At 43.0% G+C, this 22,849-nt stretch overlaps 1 protein-coding gene across 1 annotated transcript in view; it reads right to left on the minus strand.

Annotated features, from left to right (window-relative positions):
* RNASEH2B (ribonuclease H2 subunit B) overlaps positions 1-22,849 on the minus strand; it is a 243,868-nt gene that overhangs the window by 112,493 nt on the left and 108,526 nt on the right. The window contains exons 6-7 of the mRNA XM_086934946.1: positions 13,310-13,374; positions 11,533-11,638 (exon numbers count right to left, since the gene is read on the minus strand). Coding sequence (XP_086791072.1) covers positions 11,533-11,638; positions 13,310-13,374 — 171 coding nt within the window. The remainder of the gene's footprint in view (positions 1-11,532; positions 11,639-13,309; positions 13,375-22,849) is intronic.

Raw genomic sequence — 22,849 nt, forward strand, 5'->3', positions numbered from 1 at the left:
TTGACTCTGAAAATTCTTGCCCTCTGGCTCTTCCCGTAAGTAGGCCAAAGGCCCCCGTGGATGTGCGTGTACTAGATTTTGTTCCATTATTTGATACTGACCTCTTGTTAAATAGAGCCTGGCTTCTTAAGCGTTTCAGTGAAGTCGAATGTCTCTATCACATTCAGTCTAGAGACATAGACCTGGTGACTCTGCTGGGTGGAAGTCGGGTTTCGAGTATTCGGGTGAAATTTTATTCCCCCATTATATCAAATTTGATTTTAGAGCAGGCTGAAAATTTTCAACGCTTGGGTATTGATATTCTCCCTATTTCTTCCCTTGGCAAGCCAAACGCTTCTGATAAACAGGGGTTGAGGGGCGGTGAGCAAAATGGGGTTTCCTCTCCTCTGAGAGACCTGAAAATTTGGGTATCCAGAGGAAAACGTTCTGTATCGCACGTGAAGCCTCTTCCACTAGTTGAGAATTCCGCACTCAATGATGACAATAACCGGTGGAATTGGCTTCATAGTGCATTATCAACAAAAAATAAGGATAACCCCAAATTGTTCCAACATCTTTAACCCAGCCTTAAACATAATTTCCTGGAACGCGGCCGGTTTCCATACCAGCCCGGAGAAAATGACCCTATTATCCACTCTGGAGGCTGATATATTGTGTATCCAGGAAACATGGTGCATAGACAGGTTAATGCCATTAAAAGATTATTATGTTTTGGAAATACCGGCTGCGCCCTCTAAGAAAGGGCATGCTAGGGGGGGCCTCGCCTGTTTACTGTCAAATAAGTTTCAATGGAGATTCTCCCATTACATTGATTCCAGTAGACTTTTCCACACAATAACTTTAGAAAATATATTTTTTTGATAATGCAAAATACCCTTTGGTAATTTTTAATGTGTATATTCCGCCTGAGGAATGCTTTAATGACAACTTGCAGCGGGTTCTCCAGTATATGGATAAGATAAAAAATTCACCTCCTTTTCCCTCAATTTTACTTATTGGTGATTTGAATTGTAAAGTATCAAATGCTAGTCTAAAACTCTTCAGGGATAAAGCGAAGGAGGAAGCATACTGCATCCCCCAGACACTTTTCCCGGAAGATTTAAAGACAAATAAAAGGGGGAAGATCCTGTTAAAAGAACTAGCGATCGGGGATGGTATCATCTTAAACGGAAGATTTCCATCTGACGTCCCCGCAAATTATACCCATAAATCCCCCTTTGGGTCATCAATTTTGGACTATGCCATCGCCAGTTATGGTCTGTTTCCCCAGATTCTTGACTTACAGATTATCCCCACGACTCTGAGCGACCATAGTATATTATTAATATCAATCTCACTAAACTCTTTGAATACGGCACCCTGGTCGCTAAATGGCAAGGAGGTCACCTTCCACCCAACAACCGGAAGATGTTTCTGGAATTATGCTGCCATTAATGGAGTTCAGGAACTACTGACCGATACCCTTAAGGAAATAGAAGAGTGGAACGGAAATGAAATAGTTTGTTTTGAGGAATTCATGTTAAAGATTCTTTTGAATGCTAAAAAAATTGTCCCCCCCAGGAAAAAAGGAGAGGTAGTCCCTCTGACTCTCCGTAATTTAAATAGGGATTTAAACAAACTGATCCGTGCACAGTACGTTGAAAGGGTACCAGAACGAGGGAAAAATATTGCTAGGTTAAGAAGAAAGAGAAGCAGACTCAAGCTAAAAATCAAACGGGACAGGGAGGATGAAGTATGGATCAAACTAAGGGAATCTGCTGCATTTGGCAACATTAAAGACTTTTGGGCAATAATCGGGAAAGGATGTGGTACACGCCACGCCCCTATTCCCATAGCTATACCTGAGGATATATGGTCCTCTCATATCCGGGAATTATATGCAGGGAATGGGACCACAAGTACGGATAACATCATGTATGCCACCCCTGATGACTCGGTCTTCTTTCCCTCTGAGAAGGAAATCGAGTTGGCTATAAAAAATATGCGTTCCTCTGGGGCCATGGGACCGGATGAGCTTCCGATGACGGTCCTAAAAAAGGATCCATTAACCTGGAGCAAAATCTTATATCCCCTGTTTAGGGCATGCCATCTCTCCAAACGTGTTCCTGCATCGTGGAGAGGAAGCATTCTGGTCCCTATCTTTAAGAAAGGGGCACGGGACAGCCCCTGCAACTATCGCATGATTGCGCTCCTTGACTCCATCGGAAAGGTCTTTGCGAAATGCCTCCTGAGTTCCCTTTCTGATTGGGTCGAGGAGCGTAACATCTTGCCGTTGGAACAGACTGGCTTCCGAAGGGAACATGGTACTCTGGACAACCTGACTGCCCTCCAGGTTATCACTGACAAATATGTCCAGGTGAGAGGGGGGGTTGTATACGCCGCCTTCATTGATTTCTCCACAGCGTTCGATAAAGTAGATCGGGGAACGCTGTGGAGAAAATTGGCGTTACTGGGTGTCCCTACTCCCCTGTTGGAATTGGTGCGGGCTCTGCACACTGAGACCTGGTGCAGGGTCTTAATGGGGGGTGAGAGGGGACTTTCGGCCAAAATACCATCCCAGAATGGCCTTAAACAGGGCTGCTTATTGGCGCCCCTGTTGTTCTCCCTATATACTACTGACCTCCCTGCTGTTGTGTCCCACAGTGAGGGGATCGCACCGTTGATAGGAGGGGTGCCAATCGCCTGCCTGATGTATGCCGACGATGTGTTATTGCTTGACTTAACTCCCGTAGGTCTGGCAAATCGGCTTCAGGCTCTTCAGGACTTTGCTGGGGAGCATCATATGAAGATTAATATCAATAAAAGTAAGGTGATGTGTATAGCTGGCAGGAAGAAATGCCGCTCGACAAATTTTGGTTGGGCCATTGGAGCTCATAGACTGGAGGTCGTAACTTGTTACACATTTTTAGGGAAAATAGTCTCGGCCAACATGAGCGAGAATCCCCATATAGAGCATTGCTCTCGCAAAGCTCTTGCCCATGGCAATGGATTAAAGTCCCTATACCTGGCAACGGGGAAAAGACATTTCTCTAGCCTTCTTGAAGTATTTAGAGCTAAAATCCCCGCAACCATCTTGTACGGTATAGAAATAATAGAGATAAAACTTTGGGACTTTTGCCACAAGATCGAGGGAAAACTCCTAAGATCCCTCTCGACTTTAAACAATGCCTGTCCTCTGGCCGCCTGCAGGTTGGATTTTGGACTCAGGAGTGCCTGGGTTCAGGGGCTGTGTGCCTTAATAAGGTGGGTAGCCAGTTTGGCCAGAGCAAGAGAGGGAACCCTGCGAGCTTTACTCAAAAATGAACTTTTGGGCAATTTTAAGGAATTCTCCAAACTTGTTAGTAATTTTAGAAGGGCTGTCAAAATCCTTAGACTGGATGAAAGTGCGCTCTTCTCCTACTCTCCCATGCTGTTAAAGCAGGTCCTTAAGGAGGCTTCGTGGGAGTATTGTTTTTTATCTGATAAAAAAACAATCGGAGATAAAAGGAATGTGGAGCCACTCATCTCTTCCTATAGATTGAAACAGCCTCAACCGTATGCCCTGTGGAATTTACCACACGGGATTCGTAGGTTTTGGTTTTTGTTACGGTACGACTTAATCCCCCTTAATGTGCTGCTATCCAAATGGCATGGTACTTCACCGTTGTGCAATTTATGTAAATTGAATAACCAGGACCGTATGCATGTACTACTGATTTGTCCTATGTTACGTAGCTTGCGCAATCGATGGCTTAAAGTAATTTGTCTACGCCTCAGCATTGTCACTTTACAAGATTTCCTGAATGCACTTTATTGCCCACCGAATGAAATGTTTTGTGCTTATGTTTTTAACTTTTTTAAAGGATTTTTAGCTATTTATTAATGTTTCTGGAAGATCGTGCCGACCCGGCCTCGTGGGACTGAGGGTCTGTAGTGTTGATGTTACGGTTCGAATATCATGTTTTTATTATTCTTGCACTTGTGATGATTTCTGTTGCTTTGTTTGTACATGTTTATGTGGCCCTCTTTGAGAGCCAAAACATAATAAATAAATAAATAAATAAATAAAATAAAACTTACAATATTGAAACACAAAGATACTCCAAATATTAGTGATTTAAAATTGTACAATTCGACAAGCAAGGTTTGCAATTATCTTACCTGGACACAGAATTGTCACGCTCTGCACTGCATCTGGTAGGTACTTAAAGCTGAAAATCTTCCTACCATAATGATTATGTAATAACAAGCGAACACGTGGGTATTGCAAAATTAAAATGTACATTATGGTTTGAGCAAAATGCTAACATGTAACTACATATGTATTAAACGGAATGGTGGAAGCCTTCCTTCTCTTTATAACATGTAGTTTTGATGACACCAATAAAGAGAATAATTTCTTATAAGGGATTTCCTTTCTCAGTGTTTACACAGTGCAGACTACAGCCCGAATCCATATGTCCTTCAATCTGTTACCAGGCCCGCTATTGTGCTGACAAATGGTTTGTATTTATTGCTTGAATTTTCATTACTTGCCTTGCCTGCTGTGCTTATGGATTTTCATACAGGGACAGGCCGGACCTGAGTCACAAAATTCAACAACACTTCACACAGGTAGCACACCACTTGCTAGTTACTATATACTATTTCACTGCAGTTAAACAGATAAGATATCCTTGGCGAGACGGTAGTGTGCACAACATTGATAACAATGTTTAACATTGATTATGCGGTAGCAGTGCTACATGCACTGCTCTTATGATTGTATTGCTTGCCTTCCCTGTGACTATTTTCATTTAGGGGCAGGCCTGAACGGAGGGTCGAATAATTCACCAACACTGCACACAGGCAGCACTTCACAAACGAGTTGCTATGAGACACCGATCAGAATCCCGAAACATAATAATTGTAAACTGCTGCCTTTCGGCCAGGATCAACACACGCAAAGAACACTTGGGGCACTGCAGTGCAGGGGCAATAGTATGCGAAGAAAACAGAAATATCGTTACCTGTGATATTTGTTTTTGTACAATGATGGAACTCTACATAGGCGAGATGTCCGAGGCCCACTCCGAGCTCAAGTTAACCTGTGATTAATCGTTACAGGCCTGAGCGGAGGCTCACATAATTCAAGACTGCACACATCACATAGTTACCTACTGGTCGTGAAACGCTACTTCGCGGCATTTATTTTTAGAGATCCATCAGACTCCCTATCTTTACTTTTTTGGACAAACACAGACAGAACACTCTGTGTGCATCAGAGGAGAATAGAAAAATCCTTATTCTTGGTTTTTGACGCACCGCAATTGATTTTTTACTATGATGCAGCATAACTTTGCAATGGGGAGTACGAGGCCCGCTCTGAGCTGGAGTTTACCGTCTGATTACTTGTGAGAAGGCAGTGTGCAGCAAGGCCCACCCCAGCCTTACCACCATTTTGTAACTCGTCGTGGACTGTGTGACGCAGTAAGTAATTGTAATTCATAAAAAAGCAAGGGCGAGCTTTCAATGCCCTTCTTAAAAATGAACATTTAAACTTCAGGGTTGTTATGTCACACAATAAACATATGACACCCCCACAATCAGGACTGCACTGTCCACAAAATGCCATTATGCCACGCACAGTTTGTCTACTAAAAATGATCCATATAAGTTAGTTGCAGGCAGCAAAGCCTGAACATATTATCAATGATAGCATGTCAGACCGAGATCCGAGGCTAAGAACTCAAACGAGCACCTGGAAAATCGGGCCTTTTCATCTCTACAATAGAATCATAGTCCTTCTACTAAATGCAAAAAAACATTTTCATCTTTAGTTAAAAAAAATCACAAACAGCCTCAGAGAAGTATATCTTAAAAATTACCTCCTGTATTTTTTACAAAGTGCTGGGAGTCTCGCGCCATCTCAGAGAGCAGTCTTCTAGCCAGGAAGACACTTGCCTGGAACCACTACGACTTCTCCACCACTTCCTCTCCTGCAATGCCGTTAGTTGACGCTGCACGCAGAGAGGAGGAGGGAAGACAGCAGGGAACTGAATGGCCAATCACTGCACGGCTTCATATTAGAGCCGTGCAGTGATTGACAATTTGCTCCATGGACCTAAACTCCCTACCCTGCCCTGTCTCGTGAGCAGGACCAGGCCTAACTGCGAGTCCTGGCCAATCCAGACACTGCCCCCTTTTGAGAGCAGTGCCAGGATTGAACAGGTCGTTCTTGCTGGACTTGACCACCAGTGTTTTGAAAAGCATCAAATTGTTATTTCTCCCAATTCTTTGATTCACACTCCTACCACCCATCACTTCCACTCCCTTCCCCCTCTTCCTCCTTCTGCGCGCAACCTGTTTTCCATTGAACAAATCACTACAAACTAATAAATGTTTTGCGAATAACTATGGTTTGTTTGGCGCATCAATTTATGTGGTCTCCCAATACATGCATTCATAAATTGTGATTGGTGAGCATGCTTGTGTTTATATGCGGAGATATTGACTATCAGTATTGTAGTAATCCACACAATACAGACTGTTGAAAGTAATTAATTTACCTTATGATAAACTTGTCACGGACAACGTTTATATTCCTGTAGTGTACCCAGGTCCGGTTTGACTTATTGGGATACCCCGTTATCTTTTACGATAATTATGAATGTTGCCACATAATCCATAATTTCCTGCATAAACAGCACATTTTTACACAATTTTTTTTTTAACTCAAACGGATAAATAATAAATACGAACTGTGCCTGTATCATTGAGTAAAGTCGAACAAACCGTGACTACATGAACACTGGCCCAAAGTTTCCCAATAAACATCCAACAGGATGGATAAGGGAGCAGCCATTTTGGAAAGGTGAAGTCATTTTTGATAAAGAAATGTATCTCGAATAGTTATAGTGAACACAAATGTAAAGAGAAGTGGCTCACCAGACCTATTTCTAAGACAGAGAGAGAGAGAGACAGAGAGAGAGAGAGAGACAGATAAAGACAGAGAGAGAGAGACAGAGAGAGAGAGAGAGAGACAGAGAGACGGAGAGACTGAGACACAGACCGAGAGAGAGACAGACACAGACCGAGAGAGAGACAGACACAGACCGAGAGAGAGAGAGAGAGAGAGAGAGACAGACAAAGAGAGACACACACACAAAATATGATTGCTGATAACCAAATAAAGATGCAGGCCCATGCTGTGTCGGGAGGTGGAGGGGTGGGAACAAATAAGATTTTAAGCACAGGAGCCATGAAAGTCAGCCAGCAGTTGAGTGAAACTGCTGTTCAAGAACAGCTGAGCGCCAGCGCTGCTCGTGTCCTGCCTGCAACAGCTAGTAAGAGAAATTCCTTTAAGAAAATAGTGCCTACAGACTTTATAAAAGCTGCAAAGTAACAACACAAGTAAGAGGTCAGTACTCTTGGGAGGTTACAAATGGAGACAGGGCGGTACTAAGGAGGGACTACCAAGCCTATTCATGAATCAAAAGCAACCATTTAGAAAGGACAGTAATAGGAGCCAATTGAAAAGATGGGCGGAGCTTCTATTACATACCTCAATAAAGCAGATCTTGAAGAGACAGCGCAGGCGCTGCCTAGACGAGGCCTAAAACAAAATGGACAGTGGAGCATCCATTTACAGTCAGCATTAAATGACCTATACCTCATGGAAATATGGGAAAAGAGACTACCAGCCAAACAACTATCCAAACTGGTAGAAAACACAAGACAAACTGTTGCCCGTAGTCAAAGTTATTGCCGAATTCGGAAAGAAAGCCCAGGCGCTGACTGTGTCAAAACCTTACCAGACATAGGCATCACAAAGATATCTAGGCCAGTCACTGTCCCTAAAAATGAAAAGAGCCAATACGATCCAAGATTGTGACTAGTGATATAGCAGACCATCTGGCGAAATGGGCCTCACATGCAGATATAGAAAGCGGACACTGAACTTCTATCTCACTTTCTATGTGCCTTTGAAAGTGTATTCCCACTTGGAAAACCTTTTGAGACGAGCTTTTTAAGTTATTAAATAAGTGCATGACAAAATGCGGTGAAGGTGTGTCTAAAAGGTGAAGTGCCCTAATTAAAATAACAGACAGCTTCTGCTTTGCTAAAAGCCAGTCTAGGGTAGGTCAACCCCAGGGCCTGCCGGATACCAATATGGTAGTAATGACTAACAAGGAAGGTTCATTTTTCGCAGGACATGGGGGGAAAGGGGAAAAACCTGGATGGGAAAAAATAGATCCCAGACAGTGTACTGTAATTTAGAGGATTTTAAACAGTCCTACGATAAAATGAACGTTACCTTACATTCATCATACCCAATGCAGTCATTCAGCAATAAACCAGCAGCCTCATTGTTTTACTGTGCATTTGCTCACATACTAAATGAGTGATTAGCTGCACAGGTTATCTCGTGCGTGGCTCCCTTTGAGGTAGAAGGCAATGTTTAGTGCACCTCTTCGGTACTGAGGGGAGGGTAGGGGAAAGGCTTCAGCCTTCCTCTATGGAAGAAGCTCTAGTCTGGTGTATGGGCGGGAACATCAATACTGAATGCAATCACCTCAAGCATAGAAAACAGTTGGCACTTGCTAGATTTCGCCAGGCCACACACATTCTCTGAAGTGACAGTAGATTCCAAGAGGCATGTTCTTCATGGTTCACATGAGGCACTGTATGACACATTTACACATACCCAACAAGGCCGGACCTACCAATATAGCCTTTTTTTAATGCATCTTTATTAGCATTTAAAACAGTGCAACATTATCACACGATTGACCCTCAACAGCGCAAAACGCATACCAGTTACAAAAAAACAGCATTTGGGAACAATTCTTAAACTATTTTGTCGGAAACTGCCTGCTTCCCATTCAGCGCAATAACCGAGTGCCCCTCCCTCCTTTGTTCCTTCCGCTGTTAACGTGGACATACCCCTCCAGGAGCGATTCCAGCGCTCTACAAATTCTTCATTCATTCATACTCCTATTTCCAACCGCTGTAGCTCTGGAGGTTGTCAGGTTATTAGATTAAGTACGGAGTCCCTTTTGGTCAGGGTAAGTAAGCTTAGTTTAGGCTGTGCGTTTTCGCAAACGGTTACACGTCTGTCATATGTTTAAGCTGATTTTGGGCCAAAACCTCGGATAGGAGGGATTTGGGGGTAAACAACTAATGGCTAACAAACGCTACGAACAAAGCTAGTGAAATAGTCTGCAGGGGCTGGATCTTAGTTATCATTGCATGTAGGTCTAGTGGTGGGGTGGCGGGACTACATTAACCTCGAGTGGGCCAGATAGTCCATGTGATATTTAGTTGCATTGCTAACACCTTTGGGTCCAATCCATCCAAGAGATAGCTGAAACAGGAACTCCTTCTCCATACCAGGAAGGCAATTCAGTTCTCTGTCACAAGGCAGCAATGAATAACCAGGGAGAAAGGAAAAGGGCATGATCAAGGGTCATTTTTCTCGGTCAATTGCATGGGGGGTCTCAGGTGATGCCCCAACCATGCTTATCTGGGGCTTTTCTCTCTTTCAAACTTCTTTTTATTCTTTCCTCAATGGGGCTCATTTGGTGCTTTTGCTTCGCTTCTCCCCTCCTTTCTTTTTTTTCTTGTAGGCCTAGGCTCCTGGCCCACTCAGTGCAATCTCCTCTGTTGGTGCTCACAGGAACGATTGGGCTGTGCGTCCACTTCTGGCTTGCAGTGATCTTGCCCTGACAGGAGGGCAAGTTGCATGCTGGCCATGATGTGTATGCAGTGCAGCCTCACCTAGGAGAACTTTGACAGGCTATAGAATGTGTTTAGGCAGTTAGCAAGCTTACCAATGCCATACTTTTCTTCTCTCTTATGTCTGTGGTTTCCCACAAACTGGAAAAGTAACAGTGCAATCTTTGTCAAAAGCAAGGTACTCCAAAGTCAGTCCTTGAAGGCCGGATCCATGCCTGATTTTTAAGACTACTACATTTATCTAAATGGGGATATGCTAAAAATATGGCATAAACCCGCCCCCCCAGGACCGACTTTGGAGAACCCTGGTGTGTTACACATGTTGAAGCACATCTATGACTTTATATTGAGTATGTTATGTTATATTTATTTATAGCGCGCACGGCTACTCTGCAGTAGAAGTGAGGCAAAAGGAATTTCTTTTCACTTGACTTCTCTCCTTGTTAGTTTTTACTCCAACATTACTCCCACACTTTTCAAGTCCTTGAATGAGGACTATTCAGTCATGTGAGGACTAGACTATAGTTGAGACATGTAGTATCAAGAAAGGACTAGCTTAGTTGTGTTTTTGGGAGACTCCGTGTGTACGTCTGTTGGTAAACCAATTGGTTTGGTTGTGAAGCCCTCACCCACCAACCTAGTTGGTGGCATGCTTCATCATCGGGCCCACCACAGTGACACCGAATGTGTCCCGGGTGTGCTTCGACTCCAGATTACTGAGGAGCTGGTATACTTACTGAGTGTGCTGTGTTGTGGGTGTGAAAGTGATTTAAAAGCTATGCAGTGGGTCCCAGTTCCCGAGGGTCTATGGATAACTTTAATGTCTGGGCCCCTGCTAGCGGATAAAAAGGCAAACGGACGCAGTGGAGTGAGTTATGGGCTCCCACGTCCTATGTGGTCTACATGTTTCAGCCAGGCCTTTTATTTACATCTGGCTTTCCTCAGGACCAATGAGTATGTGTGGGTGCAAAATAAATTATATTAAGTGATAGGTGGTGTTTATAAAAGTGTCGCACTCGCTAAGGTGCTATACGTGTATAGAGGGGGATTCCCTCTGCTATACTGTACACATAACATAAAGGCACAAACAGACATACAAGGTAGAGTCAATGAGAATGGTATTCTAATAACACAACATGATGCCGGCTTCTAAGGTGTGTGAACGACCTAGACCGGCAGGTAGAACGTGGCCATGTGGGTTGCATGGCAAGTGCGGCTATAACTCATTAGTCAGAAAAAAGGAGGACATTAGAAGGCCTGGGGTCTCTCAGGGGTTTAGCTCATAATCTCCAGGGCACATTACAAGCCCCGAGCATCTGGGGACATGCAAGCACACTTGGTGAAATCAGCCTTGTCCCCACTGTGATGAGACCGGCACAATCAGCGACAGGCAACAGTGGTGCAATTGGGGAATGCCAACACTAGCACACAAACCTCTCTTTATTAGTCTGCTTGTTCAGCACATAGTAGCAAGAATCTGGTGTGTGGTAAAGATGCAAAGGTCTGCAGATCTTAAAGGGGGCCATCAATGTACATGGAGCATAAAAACAACAAACTTCACACTTACTAAGGCATTAAACTAGTGAACACAGATCCACATATCAAGCCTATTTATATTAGATGAATGCACAATTGTCTGCCAATAAAGGTTTTTTTTTAAATTCCCAACCCTGACCACCATGGTGTTGTCTAGATTCCTCAAGTCGGCTCGGACTTTCATTTACACCCAGTTACCCTTCAAAATCTTCAGTGTCTAAATTCCTTTTATCAATATTTTCTATCTTTGTGCCTAGTCAATAATCCCTCCCCCACCAAACCCTAAATGTTCCTTTTTACCTTCTTTAGCCTCTGAACCTGGTTTACTTCTGATGTATGAGGCAGATTGCACTCCTCCACCGACACACACATTGCTGTTTTTTAAAACTTTTATTGTCTGTTCAACCTAGAGACAAAAAAAGGGGGATTATTTGCAAAACTGAAAAACATAGGTTATGTTTTAAAACTAAAATAAATACAAACAAATCACCTCATAAGTAATGAGGACACTGAACATGAAAGGACACTTCAGTGAACACAAGTACTTTCTCAGAATCACATTTAATGATTGCTCTTAAAAGTTGCCTAACAATTCTGATCTGTACTGATTACAATATGCATCTATCATCCGTATATGCTGTATTATGCAAAATTTAATAAAAAGATTTATCCTCCCAAACTAGTTGCCAACCAAAGGCAAAGTGTGTGCTTGTGAAAGATTTGAATAATGTTTTAGGTCTTTCATATAAGCTATAACCGCGCTTCAAGACTATCAGTGGGAGGGCGCGTCCTTTAGCATTATGCTGCTGTTTCATAAAATATCATGGTCCTGAGGTGTACTTCTGGGAGTTTGGCTGTGTTTTTTTTTTTTTACTGATGTTTAGATTTGGCACTACAGACATCTTTGTAAACTTGAACCATTTCCTCAACACATTCAAGGAAGGTAAGAGGCTTATATTTTGCTTGGCTTATATAAAAGACTGAAAGACTTGATGAATGGATAAAAGTGATTGAGAAAAACGGAGCGGTTGCCAAGTTGCCAGTTAAGTTAGCTGGGCCACTTCCCAAGTCTCTTTTCCACTGGCTGGTACAAGAGGCTGCACAGCATGCACCTCTCCAATCCTGAAGTGAAGCAAAACAAACATGCCAAATGCACATCTGCTTCGACTGCGGTCCCTGCATGGCCAAGCAGGCATGCAATTGTCTTGTTAGAATGGTGGTAGACCGTGGGGTGTTGCAGAGATGATGCCCTGCAGTGACCCACAATTCTCCAATGAAGCATTGCCTGTTAGCGTTCATTCACCAAAAGCAGGCCCTGTTCAACAATTACAGTGCGCGATTAACCGCATAAAGAACAGTCAGGCGGTGAGCAGCCAATTGCGTACAAATGACATTGGGCCAGCCATTTAACAGGAAATGCAGCCCGCAACACAGAAAAAAAAGCTACAGGAGAGCTACCAGCAACTTGAGTGGGACATGCGCTTGCTGAATCAGGAATAATGGTTGTAATTGTCTTACCTGGAAATTCATGGCATGATGATACCCAGCTTTGAGAACCTGCCTGCCCTAACATTATAATGGCAAGGAGAAGCATATTGTGAGAAAGTGTGGCATGCGCTGCTGATTTATATGAAGTTGACTCAAGAAAAGTGTGATAATAGTTCTTTGAGTACTCAATCAAAATGATCCCTTAATGTTTCGGAACCAAACATGTATTTACAATAATGAAATGTAAACATTTGAGGGCAAGCATTTTGTTTTTCATGAAAAGAAGCATTTTCGGAGAGTCAGAATTTAGCTTTCCTCCCATAATAAAAGAAGATTTAATTAAAAAAAATATATACATCCTCTGAAACCGGTTTTTGGGGACACAATTATGTATTAAATATAGATATAAACTCTGTTATTCTTCAACACTAAACCCTTACGGATTTCCTCAATTTAGTCAAGCAAAGTTTAGGAGAACCTTCATTTAAAAGTCTGTCATACTCGCTAGACATGACATATAAAACCAAGTGATGTGATGTCAAGATGCAGAAACATAGTATATCACAAACTAAATAAAAGAAACACTTGCCTTTTTCTTCAGCCATGTTAATGTTTTTTCTTTACTATATTTGAAAAATTTCTTGGTGCCAATTTCTGGAGAAGAAAAATGAAAAAGAAATAATGACGTTGCTGTCCACCGAAAAGAGCACTTCTGCTGTGATTACCACCACGTCTTCACAAAACAAAGTCACAGATTTAAATAAGAATGCCTATATTGCAAAACTGATGCACTGTTTTGTATGGTTAACATTATCTCAGAACAGGCGCCACAGCTCTAAGAACGGCCACAGCTGTCCTCCAAAAGGAGGACCCAATAAAGTGGATAAGGGATCATTCAGCTATCTGTGGTGTGTTTTCATGAGCAGGGCTGCAGCATCAACCTACTTTTATTGGAACCTATTTTGTATAAAAGTTCTTGTTTACCCTTGAACACATGGGTTCTTGAGGGGCTTTCACTATTGGACTTTTTTCCGCACATCACTAACAGAACAGAATGGCTGCCATGAATCTATACATGTGAGATATCAGATATTTGTAGTTGCTTACAAATGGTTGATTACATTATGAATTTGCTTCTGGCTGTAGCTATTCTCAGTGAGGGCTTAGCCTTCAAAGTTAGAGTAGGCAGAGCACTAGAATAACTGGAGGTTAATGGAGAAATGACAGGCCTTAAACAGTTTGCAGAAAAGAAGAACATTGTGTATCGAGGTTGATTAGGTAATTTTTTCCATACAGGAAGACCTATGGAAATTGTATCGAGTGGTCAGGATAGACCCGGTTAGAAACACCACCATTTACATGCTTACGTTTCTTAAGTTGCCTTCTCTTTTAAACACTACCATTTGACATACATTTGCGTGCTTAACCATTCAAGATACCATTCTCTGAATCTGCATTGCTTAAATTGCCACTTCGTAGGCACACTATCACAACACCATGAACATTCAGTAAAATGGATAAAGTTTACTGTGCAAATGCCAATGTTATCATTGTCCGTTAGGTGACGAAGGTATCAAACTAGAATAAACAATTGCAGCTGGACTGGGGTTTCGACATGGCCACTGTTTATTAAATATACAGAACCACTTCCTTGTTTAGGACAGAAGAGCTCTCAGCTGACACTGCGAGGCGGAATTCAAGTTCAGCTGATTCCAGTTTACCCATACAACAGAATCCAGCTCTACACCAAGATGGACAGCCTGATGACACTTGCCAGCAGGAATGGTAAAATTAGCCCACCTGGCAGATCACACACCCTAGGCAAGACTAGGTATGGGGCGTTAGTTAGGAGTACACTATACACAGTACTTATATGCCAGCATATATTCACTGTTTTAGCACAATGGTGATAGTCCACCTTTTTCACTAGCCTCATAATACTAATTACATTATTTGGTTTCCTTCTATTAATCACTGCAGCGCTCATATTTTACTGAAAAATAATCAAAATGCTTCAATTAATATTGAGTAAGCAGGTTGTGTATTTCGTTGGGTAAGCAGGAGAGTCCAAATAAAAAGGTTCTAGATCCGTTACCACGAATGCCTTGGAGATTCAGGGTTGTCATGTTCTGAGGTTCCATAATCCGTTACCCGGTTAAGTTTGGGGTACAGATAGTGCACTGTGACCTAGCAAGACTACAAGCCAACATATCCTGAGGATGTGCACAGAATCAATCTGGAACAATCCTGACAATTATGTTGTCCAACAAAAGCACAGTTTTTGTTAGGAAATATAAAGCAGTATAATATGGTGCCGCCAACACTCTAGCTTGGGTTCTAATATAATGGATTGCCCGAGTAGTTTTCTTTTGAATAGCCAAAGACACCTACAAACCTGAGATGCTCGAGGTGTTAGGGAAAAATCCTTCTCAGCTTTGTAGGTAACTTCTATGTATTGGCTGTAGATTGTTCAAGTTTGAACCTTTCAAAGGATCACCTATAGTGGTACCCTCACTGAATTCCATATATTGTTATGGCACGTAACATACCTGAAAACTGCAGACATGATGTTACTCAGAAGCAACTACAACATTATCTCACACTGGTGGGGACGTTGCCTTCGTGGTTGAGGCTCATTAAGCATTTAGGACAGAGGTACTCTATTCATGGGTTACATTCCCAGAAGCAGATGACCAAATAAAGCGGTTTAACAATTACACTGCAGCTGACGTTCCAAATAACTATACAGCTTACTAAGCATTAGCATACCAAGAACACAGAAATTGGTTCGAAGGTACCCTACCACACACTACAGAAAAAGTTCGACTAAGTCCCCTTAGCAATGAAGGAGCAACATGCCAGTCTTAGCCGGTCACACACCACATCCAAATTTAACTAATATGACAGTAGCACAATCACGAAGACTGTATGAAGGTCTAGTTCGCATATATAAATACCTAACCAAGTTTGTTATGCGAACAATGACAGCCAATCCTGTGAGGACTTCTCAAGCTACACAACCACAACTGACTACATCAGGCATTTATCCACAGGCTATCAAAGCTGTTCTGAGTTATATTACCACCAGACAGGAGGAGATTCCGTTCTGGATTGTACAAAAAACACAAGTCAGCTTGAAGCAGTGTTTCCCCATATGGGACTGCAGGAAAAACACAGAATTCTTACAATATGTTTGCCAATGAGGATGGTTCCCCTGGAGGAAGACTGCGCCACTTGGAGGACAGCTTTTGCTGTAGTACATACCAGAACGCATGGTACCCCCTCATTAGCGTTTCGCCAGGGGTGCTTAAACAGATCTAAAATGAGTACAGGGCAGCCCCTGCCCTGGATTTGGGGACGAAATTGATGGGCAATTTCACAGCAGTAGCCGCTATTATGTTAAGTAACAATAAAGGGGAAAAAGCAGCATTAGCTATATGCCAGTGACTCACAAATTTGGCTCCTGGAGGGAAGGAGCGTGAATTACCGAAAATTATCGAAGAAACTTACAATGAGTAGAGATAATTTGGGGGCCAGCCAGAGTCATTCTGAAGAGGATAACTCAAAGCAAGTACCAAACTCTAATAATAAGTGGGATATTAAGAAAAAAAAAGGAAAGAATAAACCACAGGTTGGATCTCCACAACAGGAAACCACTGAGAAGTGCTTTACCTTGGGTAACCTTGACAATATTAAGACGCCTGACGGGTATCAGGATACTGATACACGCTCATCTGGTTCCTATCAGGATTCATCCGAAAAACGATCAGATACAAGTGGATGGTCAGAGCGCAGATCAGAGGAGTAAGTGAAACGGAAGGACTCACAACTGTCATCTGACTATATAATTTAAAAGGAAGATATACCTTAACAGTCAGACCTCAATTTAAAAAGAAGAAGTTAGCTGGACTCAAAGTCAAGGATGCCGTGGATATTGAGGATGTTGCTTCTGAGCGTGGAATGGGCTCTGACCATGCTGGACTGCAAGGCAGAAGTCATGATAGTTTGCCAGAACCTGATGGATGGTCAGGTGGCAGTAGCGTTGAGTGACTATATCCAGGTAGAAAGACAGGATACTAAGGGTCAAGCATCGCTTATGCAGGGGCGTAACAGAGGCCCCCGCAACCCCCGCGGTGTGGGGGGCCTCTAGCTACACGGGGCCCCCTCGGCACTGCACTCTGGCCGTAGAGCTCCTGATTGAGCCCGGAGGGGGCCCCTCTAAGTACTGTGCAGGGAGGCCCCCTCACATTTCGTTACGTCAGTGCGCTTATGAGATGCAACTCCAATTGGAGGATGGCATACCAAGATACATTAATGTTCTCTTTTGGGAGAATTTGTCATTCTGCTAAGATATTCTCTTGGCCAAAAAGGATTTGCCACCTGAATTTGTAATAGATTGCCCAGAGGGATAAAGAGTAATTTTACCTGCTTTCTCCGACCACATTCCAGAATCACTGAAACCTCTATATCCCAAGGAGCTGGAGCTAGCCCAAGAGTTATATCGCAACCATGTGGGGTGGGATGATGGTTCCCCTTATGTAATACTAGTGATGTCAGCCCCACACCTCAATGACCATACCCCATTAAAAATGAGACTGAGAAACAAGTTAGAGAGTTTCTCACACAACTTGAATATCAAGGTGTAATAAAAAGTTGCACCTTTCCTATCAACAATCCTTTGTTTCCCGAGATGAAACCAGACCATTCGTATCATCTAGTATTGGATCAAAGACACCTTAACACAGTTACACGTACATTTGTAGAATAGTATGCTCACAACGCAGCACTAATAAACATAGTGCGGAAACAATACATAACACCACAAGATATCTCAAATGGATTTTTCTGCCAAAATATAGTGCCTGAAAGCAGGTACTTGACCATTTTTAGCACGCTAGGTTCTTAAAAACAGTTCTGCCATTTTCCCTTGGGGTATAAGAATGGCCCAGGGTTGTTTTCAACCCAAGTAAAATAAATTTTACAAAATGTTGATGAACAGGCATAGTCATATGTAGATTACATTTACATAATGGACGATGACCTTTCTACTCTCTTCACAAGAGTGGATCACATGGTTTTGGAATTCGCTAACAGAGGCTACAGATTATACAACAACAAAAAAAATCAAAGACTTGCCACTTAAAAGTCCTTTTTCTGGAATACGAGCTGTCAAGAGAAGGCAAAAGCCTTGCAACACATTTCTGAGAGAAGTGTGTGCTCTTACGACCCCCGAACACATTAAAAAGACTTCACTCCATATTCGGTTTCCTAAATTTCTGCAGAACTTACATTCCAGATTACACAGAACGGTTTAAATCGTTCTACAACTTGATTCGTCCAGATTTTTCAAAGGCACATTGGAGAGCTGAACACACAATTTTACATTCAGTACAAGCAGATATTCCAGCTTCAAAACACGTACACACCTGTAAACACAACAAAGCTGGTGATCTGAATAATTGTGGGCCATAAGGGTACAACTATGTTACATTCAATAAAGTTGATGCTGTACATATTGCCATATAAATAAAAAAAATATACACCAATGCAGAGTTGCAGTTTGCACCAACAGAAAAGATCCTGATGGCGAGAGAGAGAGCACTGACTTGGGAGAAACAAGTTATTGTTGTGACTCCAGTCCTGGCCTTGGAGGCCGTGACAAAGGCCAGTGTTCCTAACGCCAAGGCTAGTTGGATATAGTGGGCTAACTCACTCACCGCAACTGATGCAGATTGCATTTTTGATTTTACAATCCAAACACAAGCATTCCTGCAATATGAACATGAATATACTCGGACTAATGAATGCATGCCTCTTGATCAGTAGGATTGAATCATCTATATTGATGGGTCTGCCCAGCCTGCCGTAAGGACAAAGCACCAATACTCGGCAGCTTGCACCAACGTGAAGGGTTACATACATGATGGAAAATTCCACCCTGACAAAAACTACAAGCAGTCACTCTGTGACTACACTGGCACTTGAGAATACAGATCACAAATTCCTCACATTCATAGTGGGTGGTTCATATTATTGTGTCCAGTCTTACAAGTACTTTCACTATTGGAGCCAGAATGGGTTCAGAGATTCCAAAGGATAGACAATAAAGCACAAGATGCTTTGGGGGAAAGTGGCCAAGCTAAAAGCATGTTTGCCACAGACTCGTGATATACACCTTGAGTCATTAGCATGCAAGTATACGTGATGCAGGGAATTTCAAGGCTGATGAAGCGGTACAGTACAAACTGCTGCTGTTGCTGCAATCACTCGTTCCAGCACGAGAATAGATCAAGGCATTATGGTGGCTGTCAACTCTGCAAGTGACAGCACCCACCTGCCAAAAGGCTTTCCAACAAAATATGTTAACACAACAGGATACCGGGGACATTCCTAGTGTCTGGAGGGTTAAAGAGGGATGTTAACCGGAGTATATCCTCCCTTTAAACTATTTATCACAAAAAAATCCAATTGACTAACCAGTGATCAGAGTTGCCGGTTTGTTTTCTGTGCCCAAGTGTAGGGACAGAGAAGGAGAGAAAATGAGGGGAGCCTCTATAGTGGAAGGTTGTGCTAATCACAACCATGTGTATGGAAAAGAGCACCTTTTGTTTTAATTACCCTCACACACCCTGGTGGGGTCATGCTTCATCATCGGGTCACCCGACCCCTATAAGTCCAACAAAATACCCTTACTAGTTAAGTGCTCAAAACATTCCATTTGCTCAGATTCCCGAAGTGGGGGATTGAGTAATACCAACTTCTGACTGCAAGTTAGGTTTAATCCTAGCAGCACGAGGACCTAGCGTCTGCACACGCAGGGGTGGCAGCTTCAGTTTCAAGTACTTCTAACAATAACGCAAGATTATTCAAAACAAGGCCACTGTGGCGAATATAATTTTCTCATCCTCTTGATCATTTATACTGGCTGTCAATTGAGAAAAGTTCAAGTTTAAAGCACTCACCATCAGCCATAGAGGCCTCTATGGGATATCTATGGAATTAGTTAGGGAAACTATTACTATCCACAGAGCAGTCCAGAATGTATGTTCTTCTTCTGCTTGGCTTTTGAACCCTCTGAAGAGATCTAGAGTCAAACATGGAGGATGATCCTATTCTTATGCTATCTCTACTGTGAAATGCCGTGCCCACACACTCCAGGAAAATGAACAATCCTTCAAGAAACTACTGAAAACCACTCTACTGAGAAACCAGATGCTTGAAAAGGGCGAACTAGCACCATAACATTTTTGATAATCGAAGCTTCACAAAAATCATTAAAACAACTACAAAGTGGTCTGTAGTATCCCTTCTTTATTTTCCAAGTTGCAAATATGTTTTGGGTAAATTTTATTTTGAAAGAAAACAGTTTAGAATCTTTTAGCTAAGGTGCATGATCGATCTTTTTTCATCTTTCAAACTGAAAATCTGGGCATAAAACCACTTGATAAGCACAGTGTAAGCCAAGTGTGAAGAGATCTGAATGTGACAGACTGGAGGTACAGTAGTGCTGAATCGTTGCCCACAAAAGAGACACATCCTCAACTCTAAAGTATAGCTAGAGCAGGAGACTATTCCAAGAGATAGCTTAATTATTTAAATATTGCTTTACTTCCACAAATAGACAGTTACTGAAAATACACTACACAAAATATTCTGCAGCAGGCGCATTAAACATCAGACCTATTTTATGATACTTCTGACTTGTGACAGCAGCAGTAACCACTTGAGTTATCTTTCCAGTATCCTATGGCTACCTTCAAAATTGCTGGATACATATAGATCTCTACCGCAGGTGCCTAAATCCACTAAGCCATGTTAAAGCATAGTCTGTTTGTGACCAATTAACAGCATCAGGCCAGCTCTACTATCACATTTGTTGCCAGCTTATTTGTGAGCCGAAGCTGTAATAATAAATAATGCACCAGCTATGCTAGAAAGTGGGCTCTGGAAAGAGGCACTGTCACACAGAGGAACTAGGAGATGGGTGAAAAAAAGAGTGGCCCTTTTGAGAATTCAGTGACAAAGGTGGTGTAAAGAGCTCTGGCAAAATCACTGCAACTAAACCATATTGTTATATAAGCTCTGGTAAAGCTATGCCCTGGAACATTTTCAAGGTACAGGAATATATAACCACTAATTTCCAGAAGTAAAACAAACACCAGAAATCACAAAAAATAAACTATGAAAACAGAAAATCCCAATTACTCTTTACTTGACAATCTGGACACCTAGCCTGCCACTTGCCTGTTGCCTCCAATTCCTGCTAGTTCCAGACTGATCCAGTGAGACCACTGCTACCCGGGTTTTCCCACTCACTGTTTCCCAACACCACAGGACCTACTTAACACAAGTTGCAGTGTGACCTCACCAGTAGGCACCAGTACACCTAGCCTGCCATTTTCCTATGGCCTACAGGTACTGCTTGTTCCAGACTGACCCAGTGACACAGTTGCTGCTGGGGTCCCCACCTCCCCCAGGTTTTCCCCACTCACTGTTCTTCCCGACAACAGAAGCCACACCCACCCCAGGACCTAATTAATGTAGTCCGAAGTGCGTGCCAAAGGCTAGCCCAACTGCACCCGTGCGTGTCTGGACGGCACCCTTCGCCACAACACCTGCCCCCCACCTCCCAAGATACACCATCACCAAACTCTACATCCTAGAATCTGGACCCCGCATCAAACACTACCACAACGCCGTCCCCTGCTCCACGGTAGGACCTTTCACCTACACTCACTAACATTTCACCTGCCACAGCACATACACCAGCCCACCGACAAGCCGAACCCTGAACACACCACAGACACCACCTGAACAAAAACACCAACTCGCATGGGCCCTTCTCAACACACACTCACTATGCAATCATTCCACCGAATTATGGGACATCACCACCCTAGCACCCAACATAGTCTTACTCACTGAGACCTGGCTTAACTCCGCATCCGTCCCAGGCATTGCCACAGTGATCCCAGGTGGATATAAAATCACTCATCGTCCACTAAAAAACATGCAGTGCACCACCACCACCACCCCTATGGAACATCTCAACTTCAAGCTCCACTTGGACGACAAGACAACCATCGGAGGCACCCTTGCATACTGGCTCCAGCTTCATTGTGCCCCTAGCCTTAGACTCCAAGGACTAAATCTTCCTCGACGACCTACATTTCAACATTGACAACCCCAACAACAACAGCACCGCACACCTCCTCAACAGTATGACCAGCCTCGGACTGACCCAGATCGTACACAATCCTACACACAGCAGGACATGCTGGACTCCATTTTCACCTCCAGCAACCGCATCAAATACAGCCAAGTCACAGAACTCACATGGACGGATCACCCCATCATTCACTTCAGCCTCTCCAGCCCACACACCACCACCCCCAAGACGACCAGCAAAACCCCCACCCCCTCGTCCCTGGAGGTGGAAATAAATATTAAAGACCAGCTGGATGTCACCAACCTTGAACAGGGAGTGAATAACTTCAACGCCTGGATCACCTATTGCTCCGACAGCATCGTACTCATCAAAAGCAATAAGGCCAGGTGGTACACGCAAGAACTCAGATTAGCGAAACAAGACAGCAAACAGCTGGAGAGGAGATGGCGTCCCAGCAAGGACACCTCCATCAGGGCAGCTTTCAGACCTCCCTTAACCTCTACCACCGCCTGCTGAGGGCAACAAAGAAGACAGTCCTGGCCACATGCATCGAAACCAGCGCCAACATAACAGAACTTTTCAATACAAAAAAAAAAGGTGGCGGGAGAACAGTTGCGCAAAACAGAGTACTGAAATGTGCAAAGCAAAGTGTTCATAGAAGGTGCTCCAAGAGCCAAAGAAAGGGGCCACTCAACCCTTTCTATCAGTGAGGTCAGCGTCCTCACCAAGTAGCAAACGTAAGTTGGTTTCGAGCACTAAAGACATATCAAAGAAATTCTTTTTATTCTCTTTCAAATCTTCACAAGGATTCAGCAAAGCTCATAATGTGATAGGAAGCCAAACAATTGCAGCCAACACTTGTTTAGTCTTATGGTAATTCTATACCAGTGACTTCATCAGAGCTACAAAATAAACAATCATCCCCAAGTCAGACATTACAACTGCATAAAGTTCATACTC

Source organism: Lissotriton vulgaris, chromosome 8 (genome assembly GCF_964263255.1).
Source record: "Lissotriton vulgaris chromosome 8, aLisVul1.2, whole genome shotgun sequence".
In the NCBI taxonomy this organism is placed as follows: Eukaryota; Metazoa; Chordata; class Amphibia; order Caudata; family Salamandridae; genus Lissotriton; species Lissotriton vulgaris.